We start from the raw sequence: 14,724 nt of genomic DNA, 5'->3' as shown, positions 1-14,724 counted from the left end.
TTATTTTTTATTTTTTGGTCTGTTTGTTTTGGTTACCCAGCTCATCAAACTTCACAGATTGAATTTAGGGAAAGGTGGGGCTACATTGGTTTCTACTGGTGGGATCTGTAAAATTTGCAGCTTTCCCTGAAAGACAGGAGTGGGGCTGTGGGAAGCCTAAGGCTGACAGTTTACAGTTGGTACACTAGGCAGTTTGGACTTTGGACAGGACCACTTGAGCTCTCCAGACCTCTGAGACACAATGCTACTGCCTTCCCTCTGCCAAGTCTGGGGCTCATCATATGGGGCCTTCTGATGCTGCAGGGCTGAGTCTGCTACAAACTTTCAAATGGATCAGTAAAAGCAAAATGTGTTTACACAGCAATAAGAGGGACAAAGAAAGTATATAGCAAAATGTTAACAACAGCTGAATCCAGACAAAGGATAGTTAAGTACCCAGGTTTTCTCAAAAAGCCAGGAAAATGAGATCACTTTCAGGCGCATAACTCTTGATGAGCCTGCAAGCACCCTGCAAAGATAAAGTGTTTCAATTCAGTTAAAGAGAGGTGGTGTCCAGGTGTCACAGCTTTCAGGATATTAAAGGCCATCCCATCTGACTGATTTGATTATTCAGCAATTGTTTGCAGAGCATCTGCGACCCTAAGCGCTGGTGATAATTCAATAACGAAAACACACACTCTTAATCTGGAAACTGACATTATGGGAGGACACGCAAGTCAGCCATTTTGGGTTAAGTAGAATTCTGTGGTGGCGGCTGTGGTGGCGCATGGAAAGAAAATCTCAGCCTTCCCTGACTACCAGAAAGACTCCGTAAGAACTAAGATGAGAACATGAGGCCTAGAGGAGACAGAGGGAGCATGAGGCTGGCAGTGAAGGCCCATGTTCTCCTCACAGAGTTCTGTTTAGGGGCTGTAAGAACCTCAAAAAAATGGGGACCACTCCCAATTCAAGAATAGCAAGCCATTCTCTGTGCTGAAGCTACTAAGTATAGATGGGGGGGGGCAGTGAGGTGGAAAGGGGTAAAGGACCCTTTAAACCCACCTCACTGATAGGGACCCATTAAAGAATATTAAGCCTGGAGGCAACGAGATCAGATTTCCATTGACAAAGATCCATCTGGCATCGGAGTGGAGAATAAATTGAAGCAGAAGCAGAACTAATAGTAGGAGGCCACTCAGGAGGCCATAATGGTTAGCTTGAGCGAGACAGCGACCTGGATCACAGCAGTGACAAATGACAGTGCACTAACGATGGAACCAAGTGCGCTGAGCTAAAAACCAAGGCTGATGAACTCCTGGGCTTCTTCTAGGATGAACTGGTGGGCAGATGGGGAGTCGTGGGCTACGGTACTCAGGGGAAGGGCTGGGGGGCGGCCAGTGGGACACAGTGGTGATGTAAAGATACTAAACAGATTTCATCAGGGTCTCCTGAAAGCCAGCACACGATAACCTGAGTCGGTGACAGATGGCAGTCAAGACCAATATTTTCATCATCAACTATAAAATCTTTCATAGCGACGAGGCAGAAGGCAGTTGAGGGCCTCACGTTCTGGTGAGTCTGCATTCCGCGTGGTGTGATGAAAGAGGAGCTGCCTAACAGCTCTGAAGTGCTTTCGGCCATTGATTCGACAGCCGTAACTCACCAGCCTTCCTCCTCCTTAATTTGCTTGCTATCCCTCACCAACGTTCCTCCTCCTTTAAGAGGGCTGGAACCACACAATTGTTTCCCTTTCCAGTTCTCTTTTCCATAGAAACTTTTTCTCCTTTGCTTTTTCTACCTCTTCAAGTTTCAAGGACAAGTTATATTATTTGTCTGCCCTGGTCCACCAGTGAATAAGCTTTCCTAGATTCTCCCAGAAGAGCGTCTGGGGGTTTAAGTGGTGCAATAGTCTAGGAGCCCCGCCCTTTGGGGGGTTCACATAACTCTGAATTTGAATCCTCCCTCTGCGTGTGCTAGCACATGCCCCTGGGTAAGTAATCTGTGCATCTCTCTGTATCCATCCAAAAAATAAAATAAAACAGCTTGTACTTTACAAGTCTGTTGCATTACAACAGAAAATAAACGTGAACAGAGCAGAGCCTGGTAGTCATAGACACGCGTCTCGTCTGCCTCTGAAGGCTGTTTCCTGGAACGACTGAGCTAGCACTCAAAAGAGGGCTGTGATTTCGCAGGAGTCATTCTGCCGAGGAAGTTCAGCTGTTTTAATGAACTCTGTTGTTATCATTCCCATTATTGTTGTTACTGCTACCAGGGGCTTGCGGGACCCGTGTCTGCAAGCCCCTGAGCAACACTTGAGCATATCTGTATCATTATTATTTCTGAATCCCCTCATATCTTGGTTGGAGCTTGGGAATTGTTTCTTTCTTTGCTGACTGCTGTTTTAGCGAAACGGCCAGATGTCTCTGCAGCTTGTTGTTTCTGGCCACATACTCTCTTGTAGATACTGACTGTGTTCGGCTCGTACACCCTGTCTGTGGAAGTTTTACTGGTAGAAGAAACAGAGACTGTGTTGTTCTTGAAACACAAAATGAGATACTGAGAGAGAAAAAATAAAAGACAAGTAAAGACTTAAATATTAGTCTAGGCCCATAAAAATGCGTTACAAACATTTAAAATCATTATAAACGACCTGTTTCCTATATAACAGGGTTTTAGCCAGCATTCTCTAGAGGAACAGCACAGATAGAATGAATGCAGATTAGAAAAGGAACATATTAGATTGGCTTGCCCAATACAGATTGGGTTTCCCAGCCAATGGCTGTCTACACACTAGAGAAGTTGAGAACCTTTAGCCCTTAAGGCAAGGAAGATGTGTAGGGTACCAGGAGCTGCTTAGTCATGAGGCTAGATGCCTCAGATTCTCAGTTTGGTACTGATGGTCTAGAGGAGTCCTGGAGAGACTTCAGTCAAAATGGGAAGGCTGAAGGAGCTGGTTTCCAGTGTTAGCGAAGGTAGCAAAAGCAGTAGCGGTGTAGATGCATTTACCATCAGGAGTGAAGGCAGGCAGGCAAAAACAGCACTGCATCTCCCTCAGACCCCTTTCTGTCTGGATTGCTGCCAAAAGGTGCTGCCATCTGTAAGGGGGGAATCTTTCTTCCCCAGCTATCAACCTTTCCAGGAAATGGCCTCAACCATCACCCAGAGACTTGCCTTAGTTAAAATCAGATCCACTCAAGTTGGCCGGGCGGAGGTGGCGCACGCCTTTAATCCCAGCACTCGGGAGGCAGAGGCAGGCGGATCTCTGTGAGTTCGAGACCAACCTGGTCTACAAGAGCTAGTTCCAGGACAGGCTCCAAAACCACAGAGAAACCCTGTCTCGAAAAAACCAAAAAAAACAAAAAAAAAAAGTTGACAACCAAAACCAATTATCACAGCTGCTCTGGTAAACTGTGACTGAAATAGCACCAGCTCTCCATCTGGTTTAATAGCATTGCCCATAAAGATCAAGTCTATACCATTTTGTTGTATTCTCAGACTAAGAGGGACAACTCCTAGTGTTTGAGATCCCAACTTTTAAAGGCTCTTAAACACTTCTTGATACTATAGAAAAACAAAATAGGCATCCTGACTCTCAGTCAATATCTTACATTTTCTTCAGAAAAATTTATTCTAGGACTGCTCTCACATCATCCCTGTCACTGTCTATAAAATAGAAGAAAATGTCACTGTCTTTCTCCTAAAGACTGTCACTGGGACATACTGGCGAGACCTCTCCATCCCTCAAAAGTTCCCGGAGGGTTTAGCTCATCAAGACAAGCCTTGGCTGTATGTGCATGGGCACATGTCCATGCCCACTGTCTTACATGAATAGAAACTCCAGTGTTGGTATTTGAATATTTAATAGGAGATCCCATTAAAAGTTATTTATGCTTAAAATGACCCTATGTTTTTCACAATCCAATTATACTACTTATGAGAACTACATCTATTCTATCATTTTCCTTTTCAAAACGCAAGAACTAATTAATTTGCCTCCTCGAGATATTAATTAAGGTTCAGTTCTGTAACGTGCTATGATACTTTCAAAGTTCTCTCCCGGGGTCCATGTCATGCTAATCCAATGAGACAGGCACTATTGTCTTCACTCTACAGGTGAGGAAAACAAATTTCAGAAGGTTCCCATGACAAAACTAAACCAGAACGTTCGCAAGTGCTCCTGGCACTGAGACTGTGGTGTCTGCCGTGTGTCACTGGCAACTCCCTTGGCAGCTGAGATCTCACATGCAGACACCCTCCCCATCGCAGCAGACCTAAAGGTGCTTGAATGGGGTGATGGGCCAGATAGAGCGTAAGAGGAATCCGTCTGAGGACTACGCCAGCTCTTCAAACAGGAAGCTAGAGAAAATCCTAGCAGACACATTTAAGGCATCTTGCACACAGGGAACTTGAACTGCATGTATATTGGGTGTACCAGCACATCTCACAGAGAAAAACCTACATGAGAACATGTGGGCTTGTCCAGAGGTCAGAGTCTATAGTTGAGGTGCTTGGGGGTCACAGTGAGATTGAAAGATTCACAGGGGTCATAGAAAAAATAACCTCAGAGTTTGTCAGGCTTAACAGTCTAAGGCATACAGGCTTGTACAAACATTTCTACAGGAAAGTGGTAAATGTTCTAGTCCCTGAGTCCTGGACCTCAGCAGCCTTTATGTTCCCTCCCTTTTCCTTCTTATCCTCACTTGCCATTATTAAGCAGCGTCTAACCAAAAGGTCACTTCAGAGCTTTGCTTACCTGATGTGGGAGTGTCATATATCAATCTGTTGATTTCATTGGTTAAGCAATAAAGAAACTGCTAGGCCCATTTGATAGGCCCACCCTTAGGTGGGTGGAGTAAACAGAACAGAAGGCTGGGAGAAAGAAGCTGAGTCAGAGAGTCGCCATGGTTCTCCCATTCCAGGCAGATGCAGGTTAAGATCATTCCTGGTAAACCAGCTCATGGGCTACAGCAGATTATTAGAAATGGGCTAATCCAGGTGCGAGAGCTAGCCTAGAAGAGGCTAGATAGAAATGGGCCAAGTGGTGTTTAAAAGAATACAGTTTCCGTGTAATTATTTCGGGTAAAGCTAGCCGTGGGGGCGGCCGGGTGCCGGGGACGCAGCCCGCCGCCCTTATTACAACACTTACCCACATGAGCAAACACTTTCCAAGCTCTATTCCCAGGCCTAGATATTCCCCTTTGGCCCTCTAGTTTTCAGTACAATAGACCAGATCCATTCCTAGCAGCTGGCAGGAAGTGCGGTGGGATGTTTACTCCTTGATCAACCCTCCTGAAAAGAATCAGTGGGACCTGGCGATGCTAAGAGACATAGAAAAGATGTTCCCTGCCAGTGAGGACACTAACAGGAGCATCAAAGCCAAAGGGGATGGAGAGCAGAAAGGAAATAGCCAAGCGGGCACAGAGGCGAGTGTAGGCAACTCATGGAAGGGAAAGATGATGGCCATCACACTAAGCCTTGGAAGAAAGGCCTGGCCTACTAGACTTGAGCCAGTAAACAACTCCCAAACAGGTCAGGAACAAAACAGCTTATATTAGGAAGATTAACTAGGTTCTGCAGTCCCATAGAATAAGAGTATAGAGAACATACCTATGTGTTATTAAAAAAACATACACACACACACATAGGCATGGGAGGATGGCCGAGTGCCTGGACAGAAGACGGCATGAAGAAATTCTCTGGCTAGGGTGATCAGACATACATGGCAGTAGAAAGCAACATTCAATGAAGTAGTTTTCTCACCTGGAATTGCAAACGCCGGCTTACAGCAGAACCATCAGCCTGGCACCTCTAAGAAGGAGACCGGGTGATTCTTAAAGTGTCTCTGCCAAGCTCCTGGAGCGATTCTCTGGCCTAGACAGCAAAACAAACTGAATAAGGCTCAAATCCTTTCACTTAACTTTCCCATACTTATAAATTCCATCAAGTTTTAGAGCAGTGAATCAGTGTGTGGTTCTAGTGCTTGGAGGAAGAGAAATCGGTGTTGCTCAAGCTGGACCACTGGCAGGAGCCTCCCCTGGAGAATTCTTCATGAAGGGTCCAGGATGAATCCTGAATTTTAACACTTAGGTGGCGTGGCATTGAAGACAGACAGGTGGAGTGAGGAGCTGCGACAGTAGATAAAGCACTGGGCCTCACACTTTTGAGCAGGATGGTGTGGGCACCGTGGATAAATACCTCGGAAAGCCAAACGGCTTCTTAGGCCTGCTCTCTTGGTCCTCTGCGGAAGGCTGTCGACTCCCACTGAAGCTCTGAGACTTTTCCCCTCAGCTCACCCTGTTTGTCTGTGAACACACGCGCATGTAATTCATTCACACTAAAGCAGAAAGGATGTGTAATCCTTTAGTCAGGAAAGCCCATAAGCCTTTGAGGAGCCTCGCTACTTAGAGAACTCCCTTCCTTCTCCCTGCAGCAGCACAGCACAGGCCATTCATTACTTTTCTGTTGCTGTAATAAAAGTCAGGCGCCCAAAAGCAACTTAGCAGAAAGGGGGATTTACTTTGGCTTACGGTTTCAGAGGGATAGAGACCATCAAGGTGGGGAAACCATGGCAACATGGGAAGTGGGGCCAGACCATAAAAATCTCAAAGCCAGGGTGATGTATTTCCTCCGGTAAGGCTCCACCCCCTAAATGCTTCATAATCCTCCCAAACAGCGCCACCAGTGAGGACCAAGCGCCTGTGGGGGTCATTACCCATTCAAGCCACAGCATGTGGAGAGGTCACAAGCCGCCACATCTGTGGCTAAGGAAAGAAAGGTCCGGGGATTCTACGTTGGACCTAGTTCTTGCCTTGCTGTGTGTATCCTGCAATAGTATTTGCATTTAAGCCTGGGATTTCCTGAAATAGCATCTCGACCATGTGCTTACCAGAGTAGACCTCAGTAAACTCCTTTTATACTCTTTTCTATGCTGTTGCCTCCACCTGCTTTAGCTTATCATGAGAGCCAAGCATTTCCTGCCCCAGCTCCCAGGCATAGTGGTTCTTCTGCCCCCTGTCACCCCACCTTGCCTCCTGCCTCCTTGCTATCTATCCTCCCCAGTGCGTTACCCAACACTCCCTCCTCCAGGGAGACCAGAAACTCCCTGGGACTTCTTTTCTCCTATCATTTTCCTTTGTGACGTTTAATATAATTTGTAAGTATCTTTTAATCCCATATAGGTTTGTTGACTTACCATCTGACTTTCACACTGGAGTGTAGATCCCAAGTGGGCAAGGACTGTGTCTGTCTAATTGTTCATGATTCTCTGTAGCACCCAGCGCAGAGCCGAGCACATGAACAAGCTCCTTTATCTGTTCCTATGACCTCTCTATGGATGACTTCCTGCAGTTTCCCTAGCAAATAAAAACTGAAGTTTTATGGAGCCCACAGTGTCTTTTACCAACATTTATCCACACATTGAGATATGGGTTGTGTTCTCTGGTTGTTCCATGACTTTCTAATCACATGACCAGTTGCCCAAGGGCTGAAACTCTTTTGGAACATTTTTTTAAATCACTGTGTATCTACTCTAATAGTGGAGAATGCTATTGGCACTCAGCAGTTTCTTGATAAATGAATCTAGGTCATCTTGACAAGCCAGCATTCCCCTTCTGCATGGCAGGAATCTCCACATAACAGACGTGGAGATACCTTTGCAGTGAGATCTTTTCCATCCAGCGCTCTGTTTCTGTCTTCTCAGATTACTATTTTTAGTTTCAATAAGAACCAAACAATCTTATCTTGAAAGGAGATTGGATTTATTTTCAATAAGAAGTCTGAATTGGGAGCTTATATATTTTTTCTCCAGAATATAATAACGGCACAAGTAAAGCCTTACACTACACTTCTCTTGTACGAGAGAACAAAGCTTCCAGATAAACTTTTTAGTGAGGTAAAAGTAAGTCTGATAAAACCCAACCTGTTCAGTTTCCCCGGGAGCCTGGAGAGGCCACACAGTAGGACCACTAGTCACAGTGTGTTTCCAGCATCCTGGACTGGGAGGAGACATGAAAGCCAGCAGAAAACTCCTTAGAGACTGTGTCTTCAAGCATAGGCAGGCTGGATACTCACTCACTTCTGCTAACCTCAGGAAACCGTCACTTTTGAAATCCCACCCTTTTGTTCCATTCACCAGCAAAGCAGAGCAAAAAGGTCTAAGACAAGGATGTTAATTCCCAAGTGACCATTTACTAAACGGGAATTTCAACATTCATTCTCTTATTTTAACTGCAGTTTTCCAGTTTGTTGCCTTACTGATAAAGCCTCGGGTTGCTCATTTCTTCAGTATTCTCTCTGTCTGTCTAGATATGAATGTAAGTATGTATGTATGTCTGAATTTTTATGTGCTTCAGAAATTTTTGAAGACAGAACAAATTCTGTGTAATCTCCACAGAATTGATAGTTGATCTTACAGCACGGGCTAGGTTTTAAAAGCAGAAAGAAAGAAAGGTAAGTTTTGTGAAAATCAGCTACACCATGAAACCTGCCAACATTGGTATGCTATCTCTTTGTTGCTTAATCGCTGGTCTCCAGTTCTGGCTGGCATTATGACAACCGCTGACATGCACCTTCTCTCTGCTCTCAGGCCGTGGCAGTCCTGAAGGTTGATGGAGGGCCATGCTATTCAAACAGCAGGTGTGGCTGAGACAGAAGCTCCTGGTGCTGGGAAGCCTTGCCGTTGGGAGTCTGCTGTATCTAGTTGCCAGAGTTGGGAGCTTGGATAGGTAGGTGGTTAAATACATGCTCTCCACTCATGCAGCCTTCTGTATCTCCTGATGTGAGCTTCCTTGGGCTATAACTTTGAGTTAATCCATTTTTTTTTTGTCCCTCAAGACTTCCAAGAAAAAACACTTTTCTGTGCTGTTGATTTTGATTCATTAAGACCTTAAAGATACAAGTTCCACACAGCTCAAACCAAGATGCTTCATTCAAATTAATCAGTATTCTGGGAGCACTGACACTCGTGCTCAGAGAAGGCATAAAGATAGGCACATAATAAATAAATAAATGATACCATCACTGACTAGAACCCAATGTGGCCTGTGTGTACCTGGTGCTGACGGTCAGCCATGACGGCACAGTGGTGATTGGACTATGTCTCTTCATTTTGAAATTTATGAGTGGACAATTATGTATGCACCAGTAAAGAAGCTCATCAAGCTTGCAGTCCCCTGCCCTGGAAGGATGGCTACGGGCATGGATTTTTAACTATGTTAATTAACTCTGGCGTTCCGGTACCCAACAAAGGTGCTGTCACACAGAATGATTTCCCAGAAGGCATTGGAAAATCCATAGAGAGGAAATTACAGCATTGGGGGTTGGCTCTTAATAGGCAAACTGTTGAGAGGTGCCAGGCCTGCAGGAGTCCCCATCATGACAGTTGCGTGTCCCTGAGATGTTCTTTCATGGTTCTACAGCCAGGGTGACAGGGTAATATTGAGAGCTTAGTTTCTGAAATAAAGAAGCTGCTATTTTCCCCCTTTCAATTAATTCTTGTAGTGAAAGACTGGATTTTTTTGTCCTATTCTGTTCCCAAAATCAAAAAAAAACACATCCACATTTTTAAATGGAAACAGCTTCAGTTTTCTTCACAATATCCTGTAGTTCCAGTGTTTTAAAGCAATACAACAATTTAATTTCCTTCAGCCAGTGTCCAGCTTTACTGATAAACATTAACCCCCTTTTGATGTTTTCCCATTAAAAATTCCTTCTACTTTGTAATTGTGGCAGATCTAACTGCGAGTTTATCACTCAGTGATGGCATTCCAGTGTTTATTCTTGACGTGCCATTTAATAGTGAAAAACCTTGAGATAGCAACATTTGACCTATGTCTATAACAGAACTTCAATATGAAGTCTTCCCAACATCGTTAGTTGCAGATCTTTGACATTTTATTGAGTAATTGGTCCTATAGCTGTGAACACATGTATCAATCAGCTAGTAACAGTTTTCCTCTCAACTCTTTAGTGGGATGGCTTGTATAAGAAATTTCACCATCTGGTGGTCTTTCCCACAGTACATTGCCTAAGAATTTGAACACATTTTGTCTGAAAATGGCACGTGCTTCTTCAGGCTTATCCTTAGTAACTGGAGACTGCTTTCTGGGAGGAAGCCTGAGTTACTTCCCTTGTCTCTTCCAGTGTTAAATTCTGCTTTGGGTCTGGCAGCCTTAGAACTGCTTTTCAAGGAGCAGGGGAGTGAGATATTTTCTCCTATCTTTACCTGTTCTTTTTTACTGGGGGCATCCATAAAGCAACCGTCCTTATAGAGTTTGATCTTCCAGGGTAGGAAGTAGAAAGAAGAGGCAAGTTCAGAAAGAAGGCAGCCCTTTCCAGATAGAAGGAGTTCCATCTCTGCTTAGTTACTCTTGGAGATGCCCTTGTCAACATTTTTCACCCAGGGTTGAGCAAGAGAATTAAATATTACAGAATAATATTTGAGAGATGATTGCTTCAGTGTTCACAGAAATGGTACTAGCATCATTCTACATACCTAGGAGACATGTCCGTCAATGGATATCTCAGTGAAATAGTGCTAGCTCTATAGATAGAGCCCAAGAAGGGCAAAAAGGTTAATTTATACTATCCTCAAAGGTGCTACAATCAAAAACACTTTTAACCATGTATCTGCCGACAACTTTGTAGCATTCAATTAGAACCCTAGAATAATAATTCCAATGAATTTATAAATTCACATTTCATAAAACCAACTGTTGTCCTGGTTCGTTTGAGTTTTTTTTCAATGATACAAGATTAACTCAAGTGGGAAGAGGGGCTCTCTATTGAGAATATAGCTCCATCAGATTGGCCTGTAAACAAGCCTGTAGTGTAGTTTTTGATTGATGTGGAGGGCCCAGTACATTGTGGACAGTGCCACCCTTGGGCAGTTCATCCTAAGAAAGCAGACTAAACAAGCCAGTAAGTTGCTTTCCTCCAGGGCTTCTGCCTTAGTTTCTGCCACTACGTTCCTGTCTTGGGTTCCCACCCTGATTTCCTTCCATGATGGACTGTGATATGGGAATGAAAGCTGAAATAAATCTTTTCCTCCCTAAGATTGGCTTTGGCCATAGGTATTTTATCACAGTGCAAGGAACCCTAGCCAAAACAGTGATGAGCCCTGTTTTCACAATGGATTTCCATTGCTTGTTTTCAACTTTCCGAAATGGGTGTGAGTTGTTTCAAGAATCATTGAATAAATATTAGAAAAACTAACACATGTTTTTATTTTTCTTGAAGATTATGATATAGGCCTAGGTAAATAGAGCAAACCCAATGCCCCTAAGTTTTACACAATCAGTTGAACATGGCTTGAAGATGCAATGGGGCCTCTTAGGAAAGCAAGAGACAGCCTCATTGCCACAGAGGAGAGAGACTCCAAGTTACTGCAGTCATTAGAAAATTTCATCTGGAAGAAATAATTTAATAGCCATTTTGATTGGTATTATCCCCTTTGACCAATAAGCCTAAAATGACTTCCTAAATCAACCTAGTTGATTTTTTTAATTAGAGTGAATTTTAACTTATCATCATATTATATATAAAAGTACACACAATTTTCTAACCATATGTAGAGGCCATGTTAAAGTAGTCATTTTGTTCTAATATTATTGTAGCTATTACTACATCTTTCTCAGCAAAATATAGAGTTGTCTATCGTTCCTGGTTCTATCCATTGCATTCCTTATCTTATAAACTCTAGTTCCTAAATTAAATTGCGTGGGATGAAATTTTGGGATTTCTGGCCCCATCAAAGTCTTTCTTTCAGATTTCTGGTTGCAGGAGTGGTGGGTCATACAGAAAACAATGATGTTCATACCATCAGCAAAATGGATGCAGAAACTTGACCTTTTTAGATAGACATGGGAAGAGAGTCAGAAATAGAGCCCTCTTCTGCCTATCCCCAAGGATGGGGGGACAGAAATTCTCACAGAATAAAAATGTTCAGCTAGGACCAAGACTGGAGTTCTGCATAACGGTGATGCAAAGAGCCAATCAGAGGGATCGGAGCCCCCTCTCTGACTGTATCTCAAGGATGCTAAGGGGCCATGTGAATGGCACTAGGCTGCCAAAGGAGAACAAAAGAAAGAAACAATTCCACACAACGCCTGAAATAAATGGCCCCCTCTTTGCCCTTCAGCGTCTTAGCTGAAGATTATAATCTTCGGCCTTCCCAATTTCTGAATGATTTTAACTGGTGAGCTGTTAAAAAGCTATTAGTATGGCTGGTGTCACTTGTCTATCTTGTACTGTGAGCATAAGTACACGCCGTAGTCAATTAAGTGCTTGGTGAATAAAATTTTTAAGGAGCACTAATAAAAAAATCCCATCAATTATGTGTGCTCCACTGAACACAGAGTTGCTTAACATAAAATTTCCTAAACATATGTTCATAATGGATCGCAGCAGCCTGGGACCCAGTGGCTTTATTTATGCATGTCGAATCTGAGTCTGGGCACAGATGCAGAACAATGAGAAGTTAAGTGGGAATAAGTTTCTTATGGTGTCTTTCTTCCGCTTGCAGGCTCCAGCCCATTTGCCCTGTTGAAACCCGATTTGGTGGCGCCCACAGTCAGGCTGAGTTCCCACTCCGGGCCCTGCAGTTTAAGAGAGGTCTTCTGCATGAGTTCCACAAGGGCAACTCTTCCAAGGAGCAGGTTCGCCTCCATGACCTGGTCCAGCAGCTCCCCAAAGCCATCATCATTGGGGTACGGAAAGGGGGCACTAGGGCCCTGCTAGAGATGTTGAACCTCCATCCTGCCGTGGTCAAAGCTTCTCAAGAGATCCACTTCTTTGACAACGATGAGAACTATGCCAAGGGCATTGAGTGGTACAGGAAAAAAATGCCTTTTTCCTACCCTCAGCAAATCACAATTGAAAAGAGCCCGGCCTATTTCATCACAGAAGAGGTTCCGGAAAGGATTTACAAAATGAACTCATCCATCAAGCTGTTGATCATTGTCAGGGAGCCGACCACACGAGCGATTTCTGATTACACTCAGGTGCTAGAGGGGAAGGAGAGAAAGAACAAAACCTACTATAAGTTCGAGAAGCTAGCCATAGACCCTAATACCTGCGAGGTGAACACGAAATACAAGGCGGTTAGGACCAGCATCTACACGAAACATCTGGAGCGCTGGCTGAAGTACTTTCCGATTGAACAGTTCCACGTCGTGGATGGAGACCGTCTCATTACCGAGCCTCTGCCGGAACTGCAGCTAGTGGAGAAGTTCTTGAACCTTCCTCCGAGGATAAGTCAGTACAATTTATATTTCAACGCTACCAGAGGGTTTTACTGTTTGCGATTTAACATTATCTTTAATAAGTGCCTGGCGGGCAGCAAGGGGCGCATCCATCCAGAGGTAGACCCCTCCGTTGTTACCAAATTGCGCAAGTTCTTTCATCCCTTTAATCAAAAATTTTACCAGATCACCGGGAGGACATTGAACTGGCCCTAAAACAATCCATCACACAACACTGTGTGTTGTCCCCGGAGATATGTGGCATCTCCTCTAGATTAAAATACGCACTTTCCCAGACTCAGCTACTTAGTTCATTTCTCCATGAATACTTGTACATATGCGGTGTGTGACCAAATGCAAGATCAATTCTTTTTCTACTGAAAATTCACGAAAGTGTGAACACTAAATTGCTGCCTGCAGAGCTGCACCTTTGAAGCTATTTACAAAAGAAGAGTAGAGGTGGTGGGACTGGGGGAAAGTGACTTCAGATGATCTCAAGTTCGTCTTCCTTGGATTCAGAACTTGTCACCCGCCATTTTCATAGATTTAAGCCAAAAGATGAATGTGTGAAAATGTACCAATGGCTACAAAGCGTCAGGAAGGAGAGGATTCCGTTTTTTGGATTTTCGGGTTTTGTTTTGTTTTCTTGGTTTTTGTTTCTTGTTTTGTTGTCCTAAAGTGAAGCTGGCTCTTTAATACAGACACCGGATTGGTGACATGAAAACAGAATATGCTATTTTGTTGTTGTTATTTAAAAGAATGTCTCATCTCATAAAATTGACGTTGTTCCAAAGTTCCTGTGGTGATTTTGCACTATTGTTTCCTTGTATGGACCATGGTGTCTTTTGTAGCATGTCAATCACGTGCTGGAGAGTCAAGTCCTTTTACTTCCGTGTGTATGTCAACACAGACAAATGTCCTGTACATATTGTAAATGCTGTAAATATCAGTTTCACACTAAGTAATTCTATTTTGTAAACTGAATATGGCTATTTAATTTATTGTGAAAATTAAATTTATTGTGGTATTTAAAAATGGAATGGATTAAAATTACACTATGTGCAACTTTTCTTAAAAACTCCTTTTACTGTGTGCGCCCCCTTTTGAAGTCTGGAGGCTCTCTCTCTCTCTCTCTCTCTCTCTCTCTCTCTCTCTCTCTCTCTCTCTCTCTCTCTGCGTGTGTGTGTGTGTGTGTGTGTGTGTGTGTGTGTGTGTGAGAGAGAGAGAGAGAGAGAGAGAGAGAGAGAGAGAGAGAGAGAGAGAGAGAGAGCGAGCTGCGCATGCATGGTGCGCCCTCTGCTGGCCTCCAGCGAGGAAGCTGTGTCCTTAAGAGGGACCATGAAGTCATTCACTTTGCCCCTAGATTTCCAATCCCCTGTGAAAGTGTACTCAAAAAGGGAGGTTGCGAACACTTTACAAACACCTCAACCTTCCGGAAATCAAGGAAGCACAGCCACCTCAGAGAACTCGGTGCTGCTCTGACCCCACGCGTGTCCATAGACTCCAC

At 43.9% G+C, this 14,724-nt stretch overlaps 1 protein-coding gene across 2 annotated transcripts in view; it reads left to right on the top strand.

Moving 5' to 3' along the window:
* Hs3st5 (heparan sulfate-glucosamine 3-sulfotransferase 5) overlaps positions 1 to 14,290 on the top strand; it is a 265,477-nt gene extending 251,187 nt beyond the window's left edge. The window contains exons 3-4 of one of the 2 annotated variants that reach the window (XM_075945515.1): positions 8,564 to 8,702; positions 12,500 to 14,290. In XM_075945515.1, coding sequence (XP_075801630.1) covers positions 8,596 to 8,702; positions 12,500 to 13,433 — 1,041 coding nt within the window. In that variant the 5' untranslated portion in view covers positions 8,564 to 8,595 and the 3' untranslated portion in view covers positions 13,434 to 14,290. The remainder of the gene's footprint in view (positions 1 to 8,563; positions 8,703 to 12,499) is intronic. The other variant, XM_075945508.1, reaches the window with a different exon arrangement.
* Positions 14,291 to 14,724: the final 434 nt, after the last annotated feature.

This window comes from Microtus pennsylvanicus, chromosome 1, assembly GCF_037038515.1.
Source record: "Microtus pennsylvanicus isolate mMicPen1 chromosome 1, mMicPen1.hap1, whole genome shotgun sequence".
Classification (NCBI taxonomy): Eukaryota; Metazoa; Chordata; class Mammalia; order Rodentia; family Cricetidae; genus Microtus; species Microtus pennsylvanicus.
The sequence above is the reverse complement of the archived record's forward strand: the minus strand, read 5'-3'. Positions and strand labels throughout refer to the sequence as shown.